This window comes from Ranitomeya imitator, chromosome 6 (genome assembly GCF_032444005.1).
Source record: "Ranitomeya imitator isolate aRanImi1 chromosome 6, aRanImi1.pri, whole genome shotgun sequence".
NCBI lineage: Eukaryota > Metazoa > Chordata > Amphibia > Anura > Dendrobatidae > Ranitomeya > Ranitomeya imitator.
This window is the reverse complement of record NC_091287.1, coordinates 229,022,879-229,049,886: the sequence shown is the minus strand read 5'-3', so window position 1 is coordinate 229,049,886 and position 27,008 is coordinate 229,022,879. Positions and strand designations below refer to the sequence as shown.

At 45.0% G+C, this 27,008-nt stretch overlaps 2 protein-coding genes across 2 annotated transcripts in view; both read right to left on the bottom strand.

The window, feature by feature from the left end:
- NDUFS6 (NADH:ubiquinone oxidoreductase subunit S6) overlaps positions 1-26,778 on the bottom strand; it is a 47,696-nt gene extending 20,918 nt beyond the window's left edge. The window contains exons 1-2 of the mRNA XM_069730506.1: positions 26,588-26,778; positions 24,569-24,622 (exon numbers count right to left, since the gene is read on the bottom strand). Coding sequence (XP_069586607.1) covers positions 24,569-24,622; positions 26,588-26,722 — 189 coding nt within the window. The 5' untranslated portion in view covers positions 26,723-26,778. The remainder of the gene's footprint in view (positions 1-24,568; positions 24,623-26,587) is intronic.
- LOC138641356 (uncharacterized) lies at positions 15,954-17,985 on the bottom strand. The gene is made up of 2 exons (XM_069728910.1): positions 17,662-17,985; positions 15,954-17,460 (listed from the first exon to the last, which is right to left on the bottom strand). The coding sequence occupies exons 1-2, from the start codon at positions 17,803-17,805 to the stop codon at positions 16,267-16,269; spliced, it is 1,338 nt and encodes a 445-aa protein (XP_069585011.1). The 5' UTR covers positions 17,806-17,985; the 3' UTR covers positions 15,954-16,266.
- Positions 26,779-27,008: the final 230 nt, after the last annotated feature.

Genomic DNA, 27,008 nt, shown 5'->3' with positions numbered 1-27,008 from the left:
TTCTAAGACCAAATTTAGATCCCAAGGAGGGATTTTTGGGATAACGGCCGGCCGAGATCTACTGCAAGATTTTATGAATCGTGAAACCCATCTATTTGAGGCAAGATTACAGTTATACAGGGCCCCCAAGGCTGAAACCTGAACTTTAAGGGTGCTGGTTGCTAACCCAAGATGTAATCCTGCTTGCAGAAATTCTAGGATAGGACCCACCTCCCCCAATGGTTCACCCAGGAAGTCAAGAAATTTTTTCCATGTCCTACCATAGATTCTAGAAGTTATGGGTTTTCTGCTTTTCAACAGGGTGGAGATTAATCCTGGTGAGAATCCATGGCGACTTAGTAACGCAATCTCAAATTCCAGGCTGCCAGATGGAAGCCCTTCACCTGAGAGTGGGTTACTGGGCCCTGGGTTAGTAGGTCCGGAATTTCTGGCAAAATCCATGGATCTGTTACCGACATCTGCCTTAGAAGGGAGAACCATGGTCTCCTTGGCCAAAATGGAGCTATGAGGATAATTTTCGCCTGATCCTCTCTGATCTTCCGGATCACAGCTGGGATCATCACTATCGGGGGGAATGCGTAGGCTAGAGAAAACTTCCAAGGTATTAGTAGGGCATCTACTGCGAAGGGATGTTCTTTTGGATTTAAAGGAGCAGAACTTTCTGACTTTTTTGTTGTGTGAGTTGGCAAACAAGTCTATTTCTGGTGAGCCCCAGGCTTGGACTATTTGCTGAAATATCTGGGGGTTTAAGGACCATTCCCCCTGTCTTAAGCCTCTGCGACTCAGGAAGTCTGCTTGAGTGTTTTCTATGCCCCTGATGTGTAGTGCCGACAGAGATAACAGGTGTTGTTCCGCCAGTTGGAAGAGGAGTTTTGACGCATTCATGAGGCCTTTGGACCTCGTTCCCCCCTGATGATTGACATACGCCACCACTGCTCGATTGTCTGTTAGGATTCGAGTATGGCGACCCTGGAGTAAAGGGAGAAAATGTCTTAGGGCTTTCTCCACTGCCCATAGCTCTTTTTCGTTTGATCCATAGTTTTTTTCTCGTATGGACCAGGTACCTTGTACAGAGTGAGATCTCAGATGAGCTCCCCAACCTGTACCGCTTGCGTCGGTCGTGATGATGTCTATGACCGGATTTTTCCACCGGACCCCCTTTGTCAGGTGGTGTTCTACAGTCCACCAAGCTAGGGAATCCCTTACGCTCAGGGAGAGACAGATTTCCTTCTAAATGCCCTCTTAACAGTCTTTGAGCTGAGAGAACTTCCCACTGTAGATGTCTTAGGTGGAATTGTGCCCATTCTACTGCCGGTATACACGATGTTAACGAGCATAGAAGGGACATCGCCTTTCTGAGAGTCATTGCGGGTTGACGTATTGCTGTACTGGTCAGGTTTATTATCTTGTCCACTTTGTTTTGTGGAAGGAGGCAGAGCTGACGCTCGGAGTCCAGTATTAACCCCAGGAAGGACTGTATTTTTACTGGCAGTAGTCTGGATTTGGGGATGTTTATTATCCAACCCAGCTCCATTAGAGTTGATGTTACCACTGATACTTGATGAGTGCAGTGGGACTCTGACCTCCCTATTACCAGGAAATCGTCCAGATATGGGACAATTACTACATCCCGGGACCGGAGGTATGACATTACTTCCACCATCACTTTGGTGAAAACTCTGGGGGCTGTAGACAGGCCGAATGGAAGAGCTGTATATTGATAATGCTTTACCTGATTTTGAATATAGAGAGCTACTCTCAAGTATTTCCGATATTCCTGATGTATTGGTATATGGTAGTAAGCATCCTTTAAGTCTATTACTGCCATGAAGCAGTGCTGGAAGAGAAGTTTTATGGTCGTGTTTATAGACTCCATCTTGAAAGTGTAGTTCTCTATGGATTGGTTGAGCTTCCTTAGATTTATAATAGTTCTCCAAGAACCATCCGGTTTTTGGATCAAGAAGAGGGGGGAGTAAAACCCGTCTCCCTCTTCCTGAACCGGGACTTCCTGAAGAACCTTTTTGTGGACAAGTCCCAAGATCTCGGTTTCTAGGGCAGATTGTTCCTGCTGAGACTTCCGACGAGGAGTTATTATGAAGTTTCGTCTGGGAGGACAGACGAATTTTATTTTTAGGCCGTCTCTGATGATGTTCGTGACCCAGATACTGGGGGAGATATTTACCCAGGCCGGAAAGAAGAGGGAGAGTCTTCCTCCCACTTCTGGCGTAATGTCATTGGGGGGATTTTTTTGCCGATGTGGAGGGGCCTTTAAACATTTAGCCCGATCCTCTTTTATCTCTAAAGTCCCAATTTTTCCTCTCCCCTGGGGGGCGACCTCTATTATATCTTCTCCTCCGAAAAAAAGGTTTTTTAGGATCTTTAAGGATGTTGGGAAAACCTTTCTTCTTAACTCCTGCATGTTCCAGGATGTCTTCAAGTTTTTTCCCGAAGAGAAGTTGGCCGTCACATGGAATAGAACACAGTTTGTGTTTAGATGGCAAATCCCCCGGGCAGCCTTTGAGCCAAAGGGCTCTTCTTGCCGCGTTGGACAAACCCGCGGCTCTTGCGGTTAGTCTTGCGGAATCCGCAGAAGAGTCTGCCAAAAAAGCTGCTGCTCCTTGTAGCAAAGAAATGTTTGCAAGGATGTCAGTTCTGGGTACTTTGTTTTTCAGCTGATCTTCTATCTGTTGTAGCCAGACCATTAGGGCATGGGCCGTACATGTTCCCGCAATCGCCGGCTTAAGGCCCCCCGCTGAGGCTTCCCAGATGTGTCTCAGGAAACTATCTGCTTTTTAATCGAGCGGGTCTTTGAGAACACCAGAGTCCTCTAACGGAAGGGATGATCTTTTTAAACATTTGGCTACTGCCCCGTCAATCTTAGGGATTTTCTCCCAGGACTCGGAGTCTTTATCCTCAAAAGGATATCTCCTTTTGGATGAAGAGGGTAAGGAACCCATTTTTTCGGGCTTTTTCCACTCTTTGTCAATTAATGCTTTTATTTTTGCATTAACCGGAAACGTGCGTTTCCTTTTCTCTTCTAGGCCACCAAACATGACATCTTCTAGAGACCTAGGTGTCTTGTCCTCTTTAAGCCCCATTGCAGATCTAACTGCTTTAACCAATTTATCTACGTCCTCAGTTGGGAAACATGGACGACCTCCTGAATCACTGTCCGAGGAGGAATCTGAAGACTGGACAGAGGCCGAGGAGGTAGAGGGAGACCGGGATGTTTTATGACTCCCCTGTCTCTGAGAGGCATCTGAGTCTGTGGACGCCTTACGGCTTCTCCTTCTTGGTTCGCTAAGGGCCAATTTCAAGGAGTCTTTTATTTCAGCCTGTATTATGGCTTTTAGGCTAGTGGCAAAATTAGGGGTCTCTTCTTGTATGGTTTTAGTAATGCAGTCAGCACAGAGATCCTTCTGCCACTGAACTGCAAGCGGGTTTCTACAAAGGGCACACTCTCGGTTCTTTGTTTTACCAACCGCTTTCCTGGACCCCTAGTGATCAAAACAGACAAAAATGGACCCTGTTACCATAAGGGTGACATTCACGTAGATCACTCACCACTACCGACAATCAAGGGTACCGATTTTGGAGGCTGGACAGATGCACGTGAAGCGTCCCTCCTGGACGCCGACGAATCCTGCCGGACAGAATGACTGCTGTTTCTACCACTTGAGCGGCTGCTCTTGGTATGCTGGTGGCTCGGCAAGGCATCTGGTGAGAGCTCCATTTGCTGCTGCTGCAAAGGCGGCTGCTGCTGCTGCTGCTCCTGTTGTCCTACTTCCATGGTGAAGTTTATGGACATGAGCGCGTCTTCTGTGGTCTAACCCCCTTTTATGGGGGGGACCACTGCACTCCCCGCCTCCTTCGGTGCCCAAATTAACCCCCTCCCACTCTCTGCCGTGCCGCCGGAGTTCCATTTCACCGGCCGGCGTTCTCATCATGGGCGCCGCCATCTTGGATCCGGCGCCCGCCCCGACGTCACGCGGGCACGCCCATTCCCAGCATGCCTTGCGCGTGACGTCAGACGAGCGACCCGGAAGCGGCCACCGCACCTGGACGCCGGCAAAGAGGGGAGGGCGGCGTGGCAGCCATGGAAGGGAACCCAGCCCTCTGACCACGCTGCTCAACGCCCGCTCGGACGCAGAGACCCGGAGGACCTGCGGATGGCGCTTCCAGACCCCCGAACCCGACGCACAGGCGCTGCCTGTTCTTCCACGCCGGGACGGGACCTGGGTAAGTGAACCGCCGTGTTCAGTAAGAGGGTCCCTGTCAGGACAGGAAACCCAACTGAAGCGAGGGAGAGGTACCGCCCTTTTATTTTCAGTAGGGTTTCCTGTCCTGGCTGGGCGGATCCCCTCTCTCAGGTGTGCCGTCATGGGGGAAGGGAAAACCATCATATTGCAGCTGGGACTGTGCACTTTCAGCCCATATTATATATATAATTGTATTTCTGAACATGTTTTTGTAAACAGCTAAAATAACAAAACTTGTGTCACTGTCCAAATATTTCTGGCCCTAACTGTATATACCTTTTCAGATTAAATATATAAAATTTAATAGCGCTGTTCCTCTTGCTATGTAAACTGCACTTTGAAGCCATGTTACTTCTAACAGGTGTCCAATTGGCCTGTATAAACAATTGGTGGTGGCAGCTAGTAGTTCCTTTGATATTATGGAGCTGGCAATGACAGTATGGGGTGTATGTACTTATATTTCATACGTTGGAATCGGAGGTGTATATGCCATAGGCTCACTGTTAGTTCCCCAATTGCCAGCCTAGCAGTGGAAGCAGCAGCGGACTCGTTAATCACTTGTCTGCCAAATGTGTAATTGTCCTGATGATTGGAGGCAGCCGAGTTGCGTTTCATTGACAACTGGTGGCAGCAGTGGGATCTCTGACAAAGTGGTAACAGTGGTGGATTCTGCATGCCCGCCCACCCCGCCGGCTGTGTATCCGTGACATTACAAGCAGGGAGCTACTTTGAACAGACTTACGGTAACTTTAAATTAGATCTAATTTTTTTTTAATTTCACAAGGGTAACAGGAGAAAATGGACCATACAGTTTGTTGTACAATATCTCCTGAGTATGCCAATGCCCCATATGTGGGGGGAATATTACTGTTTGGGCACACGGCAGGGCTCGGAAGGGAAGGAGCACCGATTGACTTTTTATAATTGAATATATGCTGGAATTATTAGCGGTTGTCATGTCATGTTTGGAGAGCCCATGATGTACCCAACAGTGCAAATCCCCAACAAGTGACACCATTTTGGAAACTAGACCCCTTAGGGAACTTATCTACACTGTGTGCAGAATTATTAGGCAAGTTGTATTTTGATCACATGATACTTTTTATACATGTTGTCCTACTCCAAGCTGTTCAGGCTTGAGAGCCAACTACCAATTAAGTAAATCAGGCGATGTGCATCTCTGTAATGAGGAGGGGTGTTGTCTAATGACATCAAAACCCTATATAAAGGTGTGCTTAATTATTAGGCAACTTCCTTTCCTTTGGCAAAATGGGTCAGAAGAGAGATTTGACGGGCTCTGAAAAGTCCAAAACTGTGAGATGTCTTGCAGAGGGATGTAGCAGTCTTGAAATTGCCAAACTTTTGAAGCGCGATCACCGAACAATCAAGTGTTTCATGGCAAATAGTCAACAGGGTCGTAAGAAGCGTGTGGGGAAAAAAAAGGCGCAAAAATAATTGCCCATGAATTGAGGAAAATCAAGTGTGAAGCTGCCAAGATGCCATTTGCCACCAGTTTTGCCATATTTCCGAGCTGCAATGTTACTGGAGTAACAAAAAGCACAAGGTGTGCGATACTCAGGGAGATGGCCAAGGTAAGGAAGGCTGAAAAACGACCACCTTTGAACAAGAAACATAAGATAAAACGTCAAGAAATATCTTAAGACTGACTTTTAAAAGGTTTTATGGACTGATGAAATGAGAGTGACTCTTGATCGGCCAGATGGATGGGCCAGAGGCTGGATCAGTAAGGGGCAGAGAGCTCCACTCAGACACCAGCAAGGTGGAGGTGGGGTACTGGTATGGACTGGTATCATCAAAGATGAACTTGTGGCACCTTTTTGGGTTGAGGATGGAGTGAAGTTCAATTCCCAGACCCACTGCCAGTTTCTGGAAGACAACTTCTTCAAGCAGTGGTACAGGAAGAAGTCGGTATCGTTCAAGAAAAACATGATTTTTATGCAGGACAATGCTCCATCACATGTCTCCAACTACTCCACAGCGTGGCTGGCCAGTAAAGGTCTCAAAGAGGAAAAAATAATGACATGGCCCCCTTGTTCACCTGATCTGAACCCCTTAGAGAAACTGTGGTCCCTCATAAAATGTGGGATCTACAGGGAGGGAAAACAGTACACCTCTCGGAAGTGTCTGGGAGGCTGTGGTGGCTGCTGCACGCAATGCTGGTCGCAAACAGATCAAGCAACTGACAGAATCTAGGGATGGAAGACTGTTAGTGTCATCATAAAGAAAGGTGGCTATATTGGTCACTAATTTTTTGGGGTTTTGTTTTTGCATGTCAGAAATGTTAATATCTAAATTTTGTGCAGTTATATTGGTTTACCTGGTGAAAATAAACAAATGAGATGGGAATATATTTGGTTTTTATTAAGTTGCCTAATAATTCTGCACAGTAATAGTTACCTGCACAAACAGATATCCTCCTAAGATAGCCAAATCTAAAAAAAAAAACCACTCCAACTTCCAAAAATATTAAGCTTTGATATTTATGAGTGTTTTGGGTTGATTGAGAACATAGTTGTTGATCAATAATAAAAATAATCCTCTAAAATGAAACTTGCCTAATTATTCTGCACACAGTGAAAATGTGTATTGAGCACCTTGAACCCACAGGTGCTTCACAGAAGTTTATAAAGTAGAGCCATGGGGGGAAAAAAAAAAAAAAAAAAAAAAAAATCACTTTTTTCCAAAATAAATCTTTTTAGCTCCAAATTTTTCATTTACATAAGGGTAAAAGGAGAAATTGCTCCAATTTGTTGTGCAATTTCTCTTAAGTATGCCGATACTAATATGTGGAGGAAAACAACTGTTTTGGCGCACAGTAGGGCATGGAATGGAAGGAGTGCCGTTTGACTTTTTGCATGCAAAATTTGATGGATTAGCAAACACCATGCTGCATTTGGAGAGCCCCTGATGTGCTTAAACAGTGGAAACTACCCACATGTGACCCCCATTTTGGAAAATAGACCCCTTTGGGACTTTAACTAGATGTGTATTGAACATCTTGAACCCCCAGGTGCTTCACAGAAGTGTGTAACATTAAGACAGGAAAACAAAAAAAAACAAAAAAAAATTCCCACAAAAATCTTTTTAGCTATGAATTTTGTATTTTCACAAGGGCAAAAAAAGAAAATGGACCCCAAAGTTGATTGTGCAATTTCTCCTGAGTTCACCGATACCCCATGTGTGGTTGAAAATGACTTTTGAGGCACAGTGCAAAGCTCAGACGGGAAGTAGCGCCATATTACAGTGCAGAGTTTGCTGCATTTGTTTGAGGGTGCCATGTTACACTGGCAGAGCCCCTGAGGTGCCAGAACAGCAGAACCCCCCATAAGTGACCTCATTTTACTAATTAAACCTCTCAATGAATTCATCTAGGAGTGCGGTGATCATATTGACACCAAATGTGTCACCAACTTTTATACCATTGGGCAGTGAAGAAAAAATAATTTACATTTTTACCACCAAGATTGTGGGTTAGCCCCAAGTATTACATTGTCACTCTGGGAAATGGGTAAAAATGGCACCAGAATTTGTCCCACAATTTCTGCTGAATGTAGAAATACTCCATATGTGGCTGTATAGTACTACTTTGCCATACGGAGTGCTATTTGCCTCCTGGAGCGCAGATTTTCAAAGACTAGTTAGGGGCTCTTTATATGAAATCCACAAAGTGCTAGAAAAGCAGAATCCTCCCTCAAGTGACCACATTTTAAAAATTATAACCCTCTGGGAATTTATCTACAGATGCAGTAATGATTTTGACTCCATGGGTGTTTTCCAGAAACTGGGATCACATTTTTCCAGCGTCCTACATTGAGCACGTATTTTATGGTTTCCATGTAAATCTCTAAGTGACGTGATTCAGATGAAACCAATGGATCCATTTTTTTTTTTTTTTTTTTTTTTTTTACGGTGTTCACTAAAGCGGTTAAGGCTACTTTCACACTGGCGTTTTTTGCCAGACGTCGCAATGCGTCGTTTATGGCAAAAAACGCATCCTGCAAAGTTGTTTGCAGGATGCGTTTTTGCCCCATAGATTAACATTAGCGACGCATTACGACGCGTTGCCACACGTCGCAACCGTCATGCGACGGTTGCGCCGTGTTGTGGCGGACCGCCGGGAGCAAAAAACGTTACATGTAACGTTTTTTGCTCCTGACGGACCGCTTTTTCCGACCGCGCATGCGCGGCCGGAACTCCGCCCCCAACTCCCCGCACCTTACAATGGGGCAGCGGATGCGCCGGAGAAATGCATCCGCTGCACCCGTTGTGCAGTGCGTCAAACGCTAGCATCGGAATCTCTGCCCAACGCATTGCGACGGGGAGATTCCGACGCTAGTGTGAAAGTAGCCTTACTAGAGGGATAGTTTTATAGAGCAGGTCGTTACGGATGCAGCAATACCAAATGTGTACTTTTATTGTTTTTTAATTTACATAAATGTATTTATTGGAAAAAAATGTTTTCTTTATTTAGAGATTTTAAAAAATATATTTTAACACTTTATAATTTTTTTTCACATTGTCCTAGTATGGGACCATCACTATGTCAGATTGCTGATCTGACACCGCACTGCAGAATATCAGATCAGCGATCTGACAGGCAGGGAAGGAGGCATGCCGCTGCCTGCTCTCAGCTGGCGCTCACAAGCCACCTTACCTGCAGGACCCCACGACCATCTTAGCACTTTGGGTCTCCATAGAGACCATCAGGACATCGCGATCGTATCGCGATGTGCTGATGGAAGGGCGCAGGGAGCCCCCTCCCTGCGCAATGCTTCTGTGTCGCTGTCACTACTGACAGCGGCATCAGTGGGGTTAAATGCCCACGATCAGTTAAAGCACTAATCGTGGGTGTCGCTGCGGGGTCTCAGCTGTTACATATAGCTGACACCCGCATGCGATCGCCGTGGCGCTCAGCGTGAGGCCGCACGATGTGCCGCCGAACTAGTACAGCTCTGGGCAAAAGCGCCCCTCCTGCAGAGCAGTACTAGTACAGCGGAGGTCGTGATGGGGTTAAGGAGCCGGCCTGTTGAATTTCAATGGCCAATCCTCTTGTTTTCTGGGAGATAAACCGATGAGTGTGGAAGAGGCTCAGAGAACGGAGAAACCCTCGGCTGAGCTGAGCCATTCTGTGTAAAGAGATGACAGTCCAACGATGGTTGAGCGGACTGCTAACTAATGTGTATGGCCAGCTTTATGTCGTCAGGGACAAAGACTTGAACGGAACAGCACAAGTAGGGACCATGATGCTGTGCCACAAAGCCTCACCCACCTACTCCTCCTTGATTAACTTCTGTGCTTGTTTTATTTTCCGACAATACAGCCACATAAGGGCATGTTTTCTGTGGGACGAGTTGCAGCCTTGAATGATCCCATACATTACATTTTGATTGCTGATTATTTTGTTTCTTTGAGCGATCAAAAAATTGCACTTCGAATGGTTCAATTTTTATTCCTCTTTACTGATCAAGTAAATTAATTATACTTTTACCATGTGCTTAATTTTTTTTTGTTGTTTATATTTTCCCAAACTATCTTTTTACTGCATGTTTTAGTCCTCTTAGGGGACTTGTAACTGTAATAATCAGTTCCATATACTGCAATATAATTATTGCAGTATATGGCCAAAATGTTGTTATACTATGAAGTTCACCCACGGGCTAGGCTTTTCTGGAATACAGAGATGGCCACCACTTAGATCACAAGAGCGCACTAATTAAACGCCAGTTTATAAAATTGACAGCGGCATTTATGGTAAGTAAAATGCTGGGAGAGCAGTGGTTTCCAGCCACTGCTGTTATCTCATCACAGCCGACATCAGCTCCTGAACCCCTCCATGCACAAAGACGCCAACATATGATGAACTAGCGAATGGGTTCAATAAGTTTGTGCATGCATTTCAAACATCCCTGTCTGTTTTTGTATTGATGAAGAATCAAGTCCGGATTTGAACACACATTCTTTGGACACAATAAAACAGATCTTGTGTAAACTACTAGCTTCAGCGTCATCAGTGGGCAAGTGATCCTTTATCCAGAATAGAGCAACTGGCATCTACCCCCTAAACTATGCCACCAAGTGTTGTGCCTCTACGTCTATCCTAAACTATGCAAAGTGCTCTCTTTTCTCTCCTTACAGATAAACCTTTAAAGTAAAATATGGTTAAAGTACATTAGAAAAATTATGTAAAAAGTATAGCTGTTGTGGATGATATGAGTCGCCCCTCACTGCACACAATTCAGATGTGACTGTGAAGGGTTGCTCTAATTCTCACACGCACTCATCCAATCAGAAAAATACAAAAAATTAGCTATGAACACCCCAAAACTTCTTGCTGCCACCACTTCCCATTTTGTTATGACAGCGAGGCGCCTGCACTGGCCAACAGACCAGTACATGCCAGTATACATACATAGTGAGATCTCAAGCATCAAACAGGCACACTTTCAGATTTGGGGAGGTCACATGGTAACACATCCAGCCTATACTTTCCCTCTTCGAGGTCATAGGTATGTATAGAGCAAGGAGTAACAAACTTACCAAATTTTAGGTTTACTATACCGAGGTACAGAACTTACAGAATATAAGATGATGAAATAAAAAGGACACACAAAAACAAAACAGTTCAAAACAAAAAGGGGATAAAATAAAGAGGCCGCTTACTTATTAGATGTGTGAGACTTGTAAGCAGAGGAAGCCACTGCAATAATCAGATATAATCCTGACTGTACCTCCTGGGTCTGACCCTTGGGTCTCTTTAGTAGACATTTTGAAGAGGTCCCACTCAGAACCCTCACACCTCCGCCTGGTCAGGAGGATGCTAAATGTATGCAAGGAAAGGTGGTTGGAGGACAGAATTCTAATTAATGTTAGAGATTTTCCTATAGGAACCTCCTAATAGAGTAATATGACCACAATGTTTCTGAGCATATAACCATGCTAGACATACCAAAAATGATTATTCCATCCCCAGAATTTGGGTCAATATTATATTTATGGGGTTTCCTCGGGGGTGAAAATCCTGGCACTTGAAACTGGAGACGCGATTAAGTTCCCTGATCACAGATATATTCATGGATTGTTTTCACATGAATTACATTGTAAGCCATTTTCATCATCCCATTCTCACATACATGGTGTGGGCTGGTGATGGCCAATTACCATCTCGAGGCTAAAAAGGAAGAACGCAGAGAAAATATGGTCTTGCTGGAGAATGTGGACTCCAGATTAAAGTGGATCTCCCCATACTGACAAAGGTGCAGCGAAGTTTCTTTTAGACATAACTCATGTCACTGTCCGTGTAAAAGCAGCCTAAACTAACATTTCCATTACATCGGACACGTTTATAAAGCACTAGACCCCACTGGCTGCTGGGAACGACCACTCCAATTATAGTAAGAGTCCTGTGCCCGGACTATGCTAATATCTCCCACAGCGGGTGTTTGGAGAAAATCAAGACCCCTTCATACAGTACTAGGTTCTAGGAACTTGGCACCATTCTTTATATAATAAATACGGTAAGTGCATATTTTGCAAATGATCAGTCTATTTGGATTTTAATTATCAGTTTCAACCACAAAGCATTAGAAAAAAAAGACACCGAGACAGATATATACAAAGCTCAATGCTCCAGAATTCTGGTTCAATAAAAAAAAAAAACAAAAAAAAAAAAACACAGATCAAGCTTTGAACTAGGCCAAGTAAAAAGTGCCATAACGTTGGAAAAAAGTACCTAGAAATGCACCATGCAGTGATAACACCGGCACAACTAGTCTAGTTCTAAGCAGGTTTGTCCATTTCTTTAAAGGGAGCCTGAAAGGTGCCCCAATGCTATCAGCCTGCAGATACGAGTTTACCCTGCGGAGCCGGCCATCAGCCGCCATACCTCTAGGACTGAAAGCCCGGGTCTGCTGGGAGGAATAAAGTTAGTTTCCTCCTGACAGCAAGGCCTTCGGATTCAGCAGCATCATGGCTTTAGAACGCTATCAATCTGACGAGGCTGAAGTTGGTTTCTTATTCGTTCAGTTTCTTATTCGGAGCTGAAGTTGGTTTCTTATTCGTCAGTTTCTTATTCAGCAATTTTTTCTTTTCTGTTTTTTTATAGGTTTAACAACTAAAAATAATCATCACAATAATAAAAGACAATGCAGTGAGGAGCCCTGATGTGAATACGCTTAAAAACGGCTACAAAAATAATAAAACTGGCACAAAAATGGGCATCAAAGTGGGTACCAAAGAGCGCTGAAGAAAGGGTTAAATGCCTTTGGGTCTAACACTGCAGACATATAGAACAGGGCGCCCCACATCCATACCAGTTATTTCCAGCCTGGCCCAAATGGGTTCTGGGTACCAGAACTGGCATCAAAGTGGGCAAACAGCCCATTTTCTCAGATTTGAATAAGTAACTGATGTTTTTAAAGGGTTAAATGCCTTTGGGCCACTGATCTGACACATAAAATTCACAGACAGTGATGCCCTGCATCAAACCCAGGTCCCTTCAGCCTGGCCCAAATGGGTTCTGGGCACCAGAACTGGCATCAAAGTGGGCAAACAGCCCATTTTCTCAGATTTGAATAAGTAACTGATGTTTTTAAGGGGTTAAATGCCTTTGGGCCACTAATACAACACTTAAAATTTCACAGACAGTGATGCCCTGCATCAAACCCAGGTCCCTTCAGCCTGGCCAAAATCGGTTCTGGGCACCAGAACCGGCATCAAAGTGGGCAAACAACCCATTTTCGGTGTCGCACCCTCCGCGCTGTTTTCGCTTCAAAACCGGCGCCTGTGCTGTCTACTACTGTGTGGGGCAGGCGCAGTAAGCTCTGGCCGTCTGACGTCCCAGCCAGGCTTACAGACCGCGCGTTTGCGGCCGCCCTGCCTATGAATCCCTACCCCGCACTGTGCATAATGCATAACACAGTGCGGGGCAGGGATTCCCAAGGTGGGTGGCCGCAATGCCTGCACAGGCGCAGTCTGCAAGCCTGGCTGGGACGTCAAACGGCCAGAGCTTACTGCGCCTGCAAACACAGTAGTAGACAGCGCAGGCTCCGGTTTTGAAGCAAAAACAGCGCAGAGGGGGCGGCGCCGAAAGCCCCTGAAGATTTGAGTGACGGCAGAGTAGCGGTTCAAGCTGGGGAGTGAGGATCCGCCTCCATGGACAAAGATAGGTATTTTGCATAACTTTCAAAACGCTTTATTTTCGGAATACGTGAACCAAAAACTAAAAGATTGACCACCAACCAAATTCCTCTATAACAACTAAATTCGATCCTCTTCACATAGCACAATATGTAACCAACTGAGGTAGTGAAGTCACAACACGATCCAAATATATAAAAAAAGTATAACTCTTTATTAACATATAACACAAAAATATTCCATATATCATATAGCATAAGTAATAATCATACAAAATTGCAAATATCTGTGAATATATTGAGCAGCAGTGACAAACCTGCTACTACACATGGACTCAGCAATAAAATGAGTAACAAAGAACAGAAAAACAGAGAGTGACCTATCCAAATATCACAGATCCACATTAATAAAAGGAAGATATATTAACATATTAGTCTGTACTTGGTGGATCTGTATAGCTGCTAATACTACAATGGCCCCATGGAACATGCTTGATAAGGTGAATAAATGGATTCTTGGCTCATATAAATCATAATCCATCTAAATAGAAAGAGCTAAGTAACAAATATATAAAAGGTCCAATACCACACTACAGGTCAGTAGCGACCAGATCGGCATGTTACAGTAAACTAAGCCCAGTACCTGCAGCCATGTCAGCAGAGGATAGCGGTCACACTAGAGGTATCAGTGTGACCGCTATCCTCTGCTGACATGGCTGCAGGTACTGGGCTTAGTTTACTGTAACATGCCGATCTGGTCGCTACTGACCTGTAGTGTGGTATTGGACCTTTTATATATTTGTTACTTAGCTCTTTCTATTTAGATGGATTATGATTTATATGAGCCAAGAATCCATTTATTCACCTTATCAAGCATGTTCCATAGGGCCATTGTAGTATTAGCAGCTATACAGATCCACCAAGTACAGACTAATATGTTAATATATCTTCCTTTTATTAATGTGGATCTGTGATATTTGGATAGGTCACTCTCTGTTTTTCTGTTCTTTGTTACTCATTTTATTGCTGAGTCCATGTGTAGTAGCAGGTTTGTCACTGCTGCTCAATATATTCACAGATATTTGCAATTTTGTATGATTATTACTTATGCTATATGATATATGGAATATTTTTGTGTTATATGTTAATAAAGAGTTATACTTTTTTTATATATTTGGATCGTGTTGTGACTTCACTACCTCAGTTGGTTACACAAAAACTAAAAGAGCCACCTTGTTAGAATGCAGCATTACTGCTGCACAAGGTGGCTCTTTTAGTTTATAACGGCTGGAGGGGGGTGACAGTGGCCCTTTAAGAGGAAGCGATAGTTCGTTTATAGAGCATAGGAGACAAGCTAGTAAATTAGATATTTTACTCCATAAAAAAGGAAGGCAGTGTTTACAAAGTATAAAAGATGTTCTACAGAAGACAAACTCATATGTACATTGAAGATTACAAAAAAAAAAAGCCGGATTACGTACCGGTAATGCTCTTTTAATGAGTCCACGACAGCACCCCACATGAGAGAGAGGGATCCGCCCATAGGAACAGGAAACCTACAGAATAAAAGGAGGCGGTCCCCTCTCCTCCTCAGTTTAGTTACAGAGTATAAAAAGGGGAACCGCAAAAGTGTTAGTATTCATTCTTATTCAGTCACATAAATTTCTTAACTCTATACAACCATTATTTGTGACCTTAAAGGAAAGAGCTGTGCATAATTTAGGGAGGGTAATACATGGGTGCTGTCGTGGACTCATTAAAAGAGCATTACCGGTACGTAATCCGGCTTTTTACCCTTCGCCACGACAGCACCCCACATGAGAGATTTTCAGAGAGTCATTATTTGGGTGGGATTACTGTATTAAGAACAGCTCTACCAAAGGTCAGATCAGAAGACGTGGACAGATCAAGTCTATAATGGTTGTAGAAGGTAGAAGGTGTAGACCAAGTTGCAGCCTTACATATTAAATGGATCGGTACATCCGCTTGTTCCGCCCAGGAGGAAGCCATGGCTCGTGTTGAGTGCGCTTTTATACCCACTGGAGGAATCTCGCCTTTTGACGTATAGGCCAAGCAGATAGCCTCTCTGATCCACCGAGATATGGTAGCTCTCGTGACCCCATGTCCTTTCTTGTGGCCCTGAAAGGAGATAAACAGAGCCCTACTCTCCCTCCATGTCTGACACCTTTCTATATAAGTCAGGATGGCTCTTCTGACATCTAAGGTGTGGAACTTATGATGTTCTGGAGTTACAGGTGAATCAAAAAAGGAAGGGAGAAATATTTCTTGTGACCTGTGGTAGGTGGACGCTACCTTAGGGAGGTATGAGGGGTCTGGTTTCAGGACTATCCGATCATGAAATATCAGTAAGAAAGGTGGGTCTACTGATAGGGCCTGGATGTCACTAACCCGTCTAGCTGAGGTTAGGGCTACTAGTAAGGCTACTTTATATGTTAGGATTTTTAAAGGTATTGAATCTAATGGTTCAAATGGAGAGCTTGTTAAGGCCTCTAATACTAGATTTAAATCCCACGGAGGTAGACGGGGAATATGGACCGGTTTACTACGTTCACAAGATTTTATGAATCTGGAGATCCACCTATTAGCTGCTATATTGCATCCATATAGGGCTCCTAATGCCGAGACCTGAACTCTTAAGGTATTTACAGATAGTCCTAACTCTCGGCCTTTTTGCAAGAACTCTAGGATAGGTGTGAGTGGAACTTGCTTAGTGAACGGTACCGTGTAGAAGTCTAAAAATTTATTCCATACCCTACTATATATTAGGGTGGTAGATCTTTTCCTGCTCAATAAGAGGGTGTTTACTAGTTCTGTTGAGAACCCTCTGGAACTTAATAGTTGCCTCTCAAATTCCACGCCGTCAAGTGAAGACCTTTCACTTGCGGGTGGAAAAAGGGGCCTTGGTACAGCAGCTCCTTGTCTGATGGGAGGATCCAAGGATCGCATAGGCACATGGTCTGGAGACAAGAGAACCATGGTCTTTTCGGCCAGAATGGTGCAATGAGGATTACTCTTGCCTGTTCCCTCCTGATCTTTCTGATCACTAGAGGAATCAGAGACATTGGAGGAAAGGCATATGCCAGTCTGAACCGCCAAGGATGGTGGAGAGAGTCCAACATATCTGGGTGATCCCTGGTGTTCAGGGAAGCGAACCTTTGTACTTGCCGGTTGTCTCTTGTGGCAAATAGGTCGATTTGTGGTATCCCCCATGCTTCTGTTATCCTTCTGAATATGGATTTGTTTAAGGTCCATTCTCCTTGACGCAACTCGTTTCTGCTGAGGTAGTCTGCCCTGATGTTCTCTACACCTTTGATGTGCAGGGCTGTTAAGGATGTTAGATGAGCCTCTGCCAGCTGAAAGATGTTTGCAGCTATGGTCATCAGACTTCCTGACTTTGTACCACCCTGACGGTTCAAGTATGCCACTGCGGTGGAATTGTCTGAGTAAATTCTTACATTTGTTCCATGAATCTGCGGAAGAAAATGATATAAGGCACATTCTATTGCTTTTAACTCCTTCCAGTTGGAGGAACATATTAATTCTGTCTGATCCCAAGTATTTTGGGCCAGATTGTCTTCCATATGTGCTCCCCACCCAATAGGGCTGGCGTCGGTGGTAATTATTTTAGACGGGTCTATTATCCATGGCACACCCCGTGATAGGTGGTCCATGTCTAGCCACCAGGATAGCGATTCTAAGACATTACTGGAAAGAGTTATTCTACTTTCTAGATAACCGTCTTTCCCCTGAGCCGACAATACTTCGTACTGCAATTGACGGGTATGGAATTGTGCCCAAGGTACAGCAGGGATACATGATGATAATGACCCCAGTAAGGACATGGCCTTCCTTAGTGTCATGTAGGGTTTGCGTATTGCGTCTGATACCTTTGATTGTATAGTCAACCTCTTTGACTGAGGAAGAAAGCATTTCTGACTTACGGAGTCTAGCTGGATTCCTAGAAATGTCTGAACGGTTTCTGGATTCAGCCGAGATTTTTCGAAGTTGACGATCCAACCTAACTCCTGTAGGGACGAGATCGTATTAGATAAACGAGTTTTACATTGAAGTGCAGAGCTTCCTACCACTAGAAAGTCATCTAGGTAGGGTATTATCAAGGTATCTCGTTGGCGTAGATGAGCCATCACTTCTAGTATCACCTTAGTGAAGACGCGGGGAGCCATAGAAAGCCCAAATGGCATTGCAACATATTGAAAGTGACGAACCTTCCCCTCCAGGGTGACTGCTACCCTTAGGTACTGCTGATGTTCGGCATGTATGGGAAGATGGTAATAGGCGTCCTTTAAGTCTATTCCGGCCATGACACACCTAGGGAATAAGAGTTTTATGGTAGAACTAATGGATTCCATTTTGAAGGTATGATTACGCAGGAAAGAATTTAATTTTTTAAGATTTATGATGGTTCTAAATGAACCATCTGGTTTATTAATCAGGAATAAAGGGGAGTAGAACCCTTTCCCTTTTTGATCCTGGGGAACTTCAATCAGGACTTTCTTAGATAGAAGAGATAGGATCTCTATTTCTAGAGCCCTCTGTTGGTCCTGACCTTTTGGAGATGTTATTATGAAGGAATCCCAAGGGATTCGATCAAATTCTAATTTAAGGCCGTATTGCACAATGTCCAGAATCCACTGGCTGGATGTTATCTGTTCCCATTGGGGAAGAAAAAATTTTAATCTGCCGCCTACTTCCTGGTTAGCGGTATTTACGTCTCGGATTATGGGACCCGCTAAAAAAGGCACCTTTTTGCTTTGGGTCCTTCGACTCCCATCGCTCTCTTTGTTCAAGCGGCTTGTTCCTAGTAAAGGGGCGTCTCCTGAAGGCTCTCCTGTAGGATGGAAGATACTGGTTAGGGAAGCCTTTCTTCCTTTCACCTGCTTTATTCAGGAGTTCATCCAGCGTCTTCCCAAAAAGGAACTCACCCTGACAGGGAATCGCACAAAGTTTCGCTTTAGCTTGTGCGTCCCCCTTCCAATTCTTTAGCCAGAGTGCACGCCGGGCTGTGTTGACTAGGCCGGCTGACCTGGCTGCAAGACGTAGCGAGTCCACTGAGGCATCAGCTAGGAATGCTACTGCTTCTTTAATTTGAGGCAATTTCAGCAGGATAGATTCCCTCGAAGTTTTGCCTCTAATCTGTTCCTCCAATTGCTCCGTCCATACTAGTAGAGATCTTGCAGTACAGGTACTAGATATGGCGGGCCTGAACGCCCCCGTATTGACTTCCCATGACCTCTTTAGTAAAGCTTCTGCTTTACGGTCCAGCGGGTCTGTCAGGACCCCTGAATCCTCCACTGGTAGGACCGACTGTTTGGTTGTGGAGGCTACCGCAGCATCAACTTTTGGCACCTTTGACCAGGTGTTTAGGTCTTCATCGCTGAAGGGATAGCGCCTTTTAGAGGATGATGGTAAAAACCCTCTATTCTGCTTGTCCCACTCCTTTTTAACAATATCTTTGATGGTTTGTATGACGGGGAAGGACCTACGTTTCCTCTGTCCTAACCCCGCAAACATTATGTCCTGTGCTGATTTCTTTTCTTTCCCATCTGGGCACCCCATCGTGCTCCTGACAGATTTTATTAAATTGTCCACATTACTGTTGGGAAGACAAAGTCCCCCTTCATTCTCGGATGAGCTCGGCTGAGATCCCTCTTCGTCTGAAGAAATACATACACCCTCTGACTCCGAACTAACCGGAGACCGGGACCTGCTAGGCTGACGGGTACTGGCGCTACTTGTCTGCGCCAAACCCTGCATCTCTTCTCGGATAATAGCTCTGACATCTGAGGGAGTCATGATATTTTCCTGCCGTAGAGTTTGCATGATACACTCTGCACACAGTTTTTTGGCATAATCATCCGGGAGGGGCTGCGTACATAAAGCACAATCTTTATGCTTAGATTTGTGTGTCCTTTTCTTAGTCTAGAGGAAGGATACAGGAGGAACATATATCAGCATATAGGAAGAGACTCTTTCAAAAACTCACCCAGTGAAGCTGACAGGTACCGGTTCTGGAGGCGGAATTCGTTTGGTGGTAGAACTCTTCTCTGGAGGTCGGCCACCACTCTTTGTGCTGCTCCTCGTGCTTCTCTCCCTGCTGGGAGAGCGCTGTTGCACTGCGGGCAGGTGCGCTTCGTCGGCCGGTGAAGCCATTTCACACACACCGGCCCGACGCTAGCGCTGCATTTTTAAACTTGCCGCCCATTCTCCTGCCTCCCCGGACCAACCCGGAAGTGCTCCCGCGACTTCCGGGTTAGACGCGCCGCTCTCACTCACCATGCGGCCGCCAGAGGCTATTAAGCCGGCCGCTGCAGCGCGCGCGTCCTCACAGTGCCGGCCGGACCTACGGTGACCGGATCCGGACCGTGGATGTTTGGCCAGACGAGGGGGGAGGCTGCAAGCAGGGGCTCCCCCGCCGCTGCTTCTGGTACCGCAGCCCCTGCCGTTCCCACAGAAACCGGCGCAGGCGGGTGCATGGCCCAGGGATCCTCTTCATCTGTAGGTAAGCCGGGTCCCTGTAGGAACAGGAAACCTAAACTGAGGAGGAGAGGGGACCGCCTCCTTTTATTCTGTAGGTTTCCTGTTCCTATGGGCGGATCCCTCTCTCTCATGTGGGGTGCTGTCGTGGCGAAGGGTAAAAGGATTAACATTGAATAGAGAACAATTACAGGTCATTTCATATCAATATGGCGGCCTAGTGCTCAGGAGGAGAAAGGGCTTCCATATATCCAGATGCATGAGCACAGCTTTACCGAGCTGTTGTTAGTTTGCTTCCTGCACCAAGACTGCTGGAATGCTGAAACACAAAAATATTCTTAGCCCAAAAACCCAGGCACTCCCCCTGTAGTGACATCACTCTGGGGCTGAAACCTCCCCTTTACTGAAAATATTAAAACCATTTTTATGCATATCTCACTGTATGAACCTCGTATATGAAATACGCCAGGATCAAGCGGTGCACTACGTCGGGGCGATTCTTTTAATTGTAAATACGGATTGATTCCCTGAACCGCTTACGGAAAAATCTGCACTTTGCCCTCGTTGGGTTTAGCTGCTAGCGCTTTCAGTGTGTGATGATAGATCTATCGATGGATGTCCGGAATATATAATTCTTATCTTTGTAGCTGAAATCAGTGGCACTATAACTTTCATAGTACAAAGAAACTCAGGGCTTTACACCAGTTCAAACTAGTCTTTGGTGGGAGGGGGGGAAAATGAGCAGCCTTCACAGAGACTGCTAACGGCAGCTACAGCCATAACTTCTAGTGAGGGTTTTGAATTACACTCATAGCAGCAAGCAGAAGAGGGGGGTCGGAATGACCCACAGTGTTATGATCTGGTGGCCTAGGAGCAGCATGAGATGCACTCTGGAGAAGGTGGTACCTGTACTGACCGCATACCCTGAACTTAGCACCGCAACTAGAAGTAGCCGTGGGATGTACCTAACACTCCCTAGACACCTCGACACAGCCTAAGGACTAACTTCCCCTAAAGATAGAAACGGGAAAACTATCTTGCCTCAGAGAAAATCACCAAAGGACAGACAGCCCCCCACAAATATTGACTGTGAGAGGAGAGGGAAATGACATACGCAGACTGAAATCAGGATTTAGCAAAGGAGGCCTTTCTAGCTAAAAAGAAAGAATAGGACAGAGTACTATGCGGTCAGTATTAAAACACTAGAAAATATCCACCACAGAAAATATAAATCTCCACATCTGACTAAAGACATGGAGGGTATATCTGCATCTCCAGAGATACAGCTTGGCTGCAAAAAATCCTTACACAGACAAAGCTAAACAAGACAAAACATGAAAATGCACAGAACTATAAGGCTCACAGCATGTGGACAGCAAAAACAAAGCCAGATCTTATCTTTGTTGAAAAGAACAGCAAAACAGGAGAGACCAGTCAGGGATGTGAATCCTCCAAAAACAATGGACAACTGGCACTGACTAAAGGATCAAGCAAGACTAAATAGCCCAGTCCAAATTGCAATAAGTGGAGACACCTGATAACCACCGGAGGGAGCCCAAGAGCAGAATTCACAACACCACAGCGTCTGTTCTCTGCTCTTGGTTGTAGCAGAGCTCGGTGTGTGCGATAATACACAATCAAATACCTCATGTTCCTGACAGGGTGGATAACTTTATGATCCCCGCCACAAACACCAATAGGACATGAACCGGGGTTGTTAGGTTGCTCACTTCTTTCTGAAGGGGAATTATTTCTGTCCCACTTCAAAGTTCCGGTTTTGAACTTGCAGCTCTATGGCACCCCCCCTTACCCTCAGGTCAGAAAGGGTACTGCACCTAGGATAATTAGTAGCCAGAAAGTCTGCCTTCTTTGTACTGGCTAATTGTCACGCTGCAGCGAGGGCGATATAACTACTCCCACTCATGCGGGAACAATAACTATCAACGCCGTCCATTGCAACAAGGTCTCCCAAATGCAGAGGACATATCCGCTGCCACGAGCTCCGATTTTTTTAATTCATAATGTGTCAGGAGGCAACCCAAATTAGTAGAGTAATTCTCTTCAGAGGACAGGACAGTACGTTGTAGAGCAAGGAGGAACAAATCTAGTAATTTTATATATTTTACTACAAAAAGGTAGGCTGTGTTAACAGAATTATAAAAAGATATTCGAAAAATAGACAAGTATCGTATGTAAAGTACAATTACAACTAAAATGGGATTAAATTTGAAAAAACACTAACAGTTTGTTACGTAATTTCATCTCATAGCAGACCATGTGCTGTGGGGGATGGGCATACATCAAGATGCATTACAGATGGGTCTCGCAGTTGGACCCTAGACAAAAGACTAGTGAAGATTGATGTCTAACTCACTGATCTCCGTGCCCAAAACCAAGGCACTGCCCCTGTGGTGATCTCACTCAGAGGCTGAATACTCCCCTTTCTTCGAGTTATGACATTTCTATACATAACTCGCTGTATGAACCTCGGAGATGAAGGACACAATGATCATGATGCTCACCATGTCATGGGGGTTCTTTTAAGTATAAACACGGCGTAGATATATAACCCGCTTAAGGAGAAATCCTTGCCTTGCATTTTTTTGGGTGTAGATACTAGCCATTTCAGTGAGTTATAGATTTCTCGGTGGACATTCGGAATATGTAACCCTTATATCCCAATCCCTGATCTGTGTCATTGTACATAAATTTTGAAAAACAAAAAAGTCCCATGCGGTTTGAAAGTGGCTGTACCAGTTATAGCTAGTATCAGGCGGGAGGGGGATGAGGGGTTTAGGGAGAGGACGGCTTTCACAGCACAAAGCCATAAAAATTTCTCAGTGGAGCTTGCACGCTGGTCTTCAATTACAGCCATATAGCAGGGGGAAGGGAGGAAGAGAGGCTTTGAATTCCACCCTTGTGCTGGCAGGCAGAGGAAACTGCAGCTGAGAGCCCTGTATGTGTAATTGAAGTAATCAGAATTTCTTCCTGTTTCCTGACAGGTGCAGTTGAAAAGGTATCATTCTACAGGTTTCAAAATATATCAAGCCTTCAAAGACCGTTAAAAATGGTATAAGTCTGTAAAAAGAAGGATTTGCAAATTTCATTAAATATAATGAAAAATTGCTGCAACATTTTAACACTAATAAAAGTGACATAATGACAATGGTGATGGACCACAAAACCATTATGGTGGATGTAAGCGTGGAGTGACATCAGTGGCCCAAAGTCATTTAACCCCTTAAAAACATCAGTTACTAATTCAAATCTGCGAAAATAGGCTGTTTGCCCACTTTAATGCCAGTTCTGGTGCCCAGAACCCATTTGGGCCAGGCTGGAGGGACCTGGGTTTGATCCAGGGCATCACTATCTGTGTATTTTAAGTGTCAGGTCAGTGGTCCAAAGGCATTTAACCCCTTAAAAACATCAGTTACTTATTCAAATCTGTGAAAATGGGCTGTTTGCCCACTCTGATGCCAGTTCTGGTGCCCAGAACCCATTTGGGCCAGGCTGGATGGACGTGGATTTGATGCATGGCATCACTATCTGTGTATTTTAAGTGTCAGATCAGTGGCCCAAAGGCATTTAACCCCTTAAAAACATCAGTTACTTATTCAAATCGGTGAAAATGGGCTGTTTGCCCACTTTGATGCCAGTTCTGGTGCCCAGAACCCATTTGGGCCAGGCTGGAGGGACCTGGATTTGATGCAGGGCATAAATATCTGTGAATTTTAAGTGTCGTATCAGTGGCCCAAAGGCATTTAACCCCTTAAAAACATCAGTTACTTATTCAAATCTGTGAAAATGGGCTGTTTGCCCACTTTGATGCCAGTTCTGGTACCCAGAACCCATTTGGGCCAGGCTGGAAATAACGGTTTTGGATGTGGGGCGCCCTGTTCTATATGTCTGCAGTGTTAGATCAGTGGCCCAAAGGCATTTGACCCTTTCTTCAGCGCTCTTTGGTGCCCACTTTGATGCCCATTTTTGTGCCAGTTTTATTATTTTTGTAACCGTTTTTAAGCGTATTCACATCAGGGCTCCTCACTGCATTGTATGTTATTATTGTGATGCTTATTTTTAGTTGTTAAACCTATAAATAACAGAAAAGAAAAAAATTGTCGAATAAGAAACTGACGAATAAGAAACCAACTTCAGCTCCGAATAAGAAAATGAACGAATAAGAAACCAACTTCAGCCTCGTATCAATCTGCAGGTTCGCTCCACATATGCAAGTTAATAGCGTTTGCTGATGGGATAGGTTCCCTTTAACAAATCTGCTCCATTGTGTGAACACACCCATGAAGCTTTGGGTCCATGTCAAATATACTGTTTCTGGGGAGCACAAGTGGGAGAAGAAAAAGGGTGCTCTGTTCTGTGGGGTGGAACATAAGCGGTCACTGAATACCTTGCAGAACAGTAATGAAGCGACCCTCGTTCATCCAATATGTTGGGTATCTGACGTACATTTTGTATTTCATGTTGAACACTTCTAATTAACTCTTACTGGTGAGGGTTATTTCACATCACATGCAGATAGGTCATCAATAGATCAGTCCTGGACAACCCCTCTAAATGAAGATAGCACAGCTCTACATGCATTGATGTTATATAAAAACAGACATTTTGCTCAGGCCTTACCTCTTTCTGCTTTCCGACAAATCTTACTCTTCTGTAGTCGCCTTCATCAAACACCTAAACAATAAAGACTAATGTCACTGTGAGTACTGGATAAAAACACACTTTACACATATGTGACCACAAAGACGTGACAGCAGAGTAACTAGGAATACACCAAGGCCACATCTCTGATACATCTAGTCTAGTTTTTGTAATAGAAAGTAAAGAAATATCCAGTGAAAATGCCAAGTGGTCAATTTAGCAAGTCTGGCATGTGGCACACCAGTCTTTATGCCCAAAACGCTGGAGTGAGCGCTTGTCCTGGTGATCTCTGCCCGTCCAGGTCTTAGGAATTAAATCCGACACCCGCTATGAGCAAGCACAGAGTGAGGCTGCCGTCACACTATCAGTATTTGGTCAGTATTTTACATCAGTATTTGTAAGCCAAAACCAGGAGTGGAACAATTAGAGGAAAAGTATAATAGAAACATATGCACCACTTCTGTATTTATCATCCGCTCCTGGTTTTGCCTTACAAATACTGATGTAAAATACTGACCAAATACTGCTAGTGTGATGCCAGCCTAACGATTACATCGGTTTCTGTCATAAATGAATTCTCATGTGGCTGTGCGTGGACATGTAAGAGTACAATAGTAGCTATGCAAAGCAAGAAATGGTAAAATGCCACCAGGTAAATTCCCAAAACTGCAGGAGCAAATGGGTATTATGATGTATTGTTAAAAAAAAAAAATACATCCGAGCTTCTACGCCTGGCTCAGATCACATTTCAACCTCCTTTTAGAGCATTTGCAGAGACATGCATTAAACGGATGCCTGCTTCTAATGCATTAGTGTTACCCCACCCTCAGGGTCCTAGCGTAGATGGCAATACAGTGGAGGACTTTCCACTAGGCATCACTGCATGGAGCGGCTTCACTACACTATTGCACATATACTGATGTACCAGCCAGCACACGGCGGGCGGACACGGCCTTTGCCATTTCATACCAAATTACAAGAGGCATATCACTTTGATGCTCATTCCTATACAGTGATTACTAGATATTTATACAGGTCTGTGCGGCTTCTTACATAAGTGCAGCATTTATTACAGACCTAAGCTAATACAGCGGTTAAGTGTAAGATTTGATAGCGGTCGGAGAATACCAGGAGTGGCTCCATCTCACAGGAGAGGTACAAATCGCTCCACGCCTGGTTTTGACTCATAAATATGGATGTAAGATACTGCATGGACAATGTGTGAGCCAAGGATTCTGCCACAATTTTCAGAATATGGCGCTCTATGAGGCACCCTAGTCCACCTCTGCCCCATCAGAGGCTGGGCACGTGACAGGATGCTATACTAGCATGGCTGCTACAATCCTCCCTTCAATGCGCAGTGCACAAGCCCTGATAATGGCAGCTGATTGGGTACAGACTACATGTGTACACCTGGTCCTGGTCTACAGCGATTAGAGGGGCGGTGGATTGCCTGGACACCCCCTTTATAAATAAAGTAACCCCCCTGTAAAACTAAAACAGCACTTGTCTTCCATGTCTGGTCTGCAGGGGTCGCGATGCCCATCAGTGCCCACTCGCTATTGGCAAACAAGCGATAAGGTGCCAGCGCAGCGGCTCAGTAGCATCTGCTGATTGGCTGCAGGGCACACATGGCACAATGTCGCTCTAACCCATGAAGAGCCAGCACCAGCACCACTGACAAGTGAGAAGTGTTAATTTGTAATTCGTGGGCGACTGCTTCATTTAATAAGGGGATACCCAGCTAGCGGACAACCCCAATATTGTGAGAGGGGGGCAGCCACCCACAGTGTAAGTGTCCTGTAATGACTGCGCAGGCTCGGCCACTACAGCAACAGTGGCTGGTCGCCTTGGCAACGAGGTAAACCATGAAGCTTAGAAAGAAAAAAAAAAAAGAAGATATAGCACAGAGCAAAGAAAGAGAAGCAGCACAATGGGCTCTGACCGGCACCGGGGTCAGTACATGGCAGGGACCTGCGGGCACAGAAAAGCAATGACCTGTCCAGTGTGGGTGACCTTCTCCCCGGACACTGCGCTGCCGAGCTGTCTCCCGGGACATTCGGCTCCACACACGCCCTTCCCCACTACACCACGGACACAGCTACGTCCGAGAGCCAGCCAGGAGGCCGCCATGTTGAATGTCACCTCGGGCTTTCCTCGTCGTCTCCGCCTCCGGAAGTAATATGAGTAACTACAAGTCTCTCCGAGCCGCCGTCTCTAGTGAGCCAATGAGAGAAGAGAATGGCCGTCACGTGTATCATTCACCCATCAGTCACTGGCAGCGGAGAATCTGCAGTGCGCATGCCCGTGCTGGTCCGGACGCCAGTGAGGTCGGTATTCAGCGTTCTCACGCCCTCACCCGCTGTTCTGAGCGCGGCCCGGGACCAGTGTTTATACTGACCGGAGCTGGAAGGGTTAA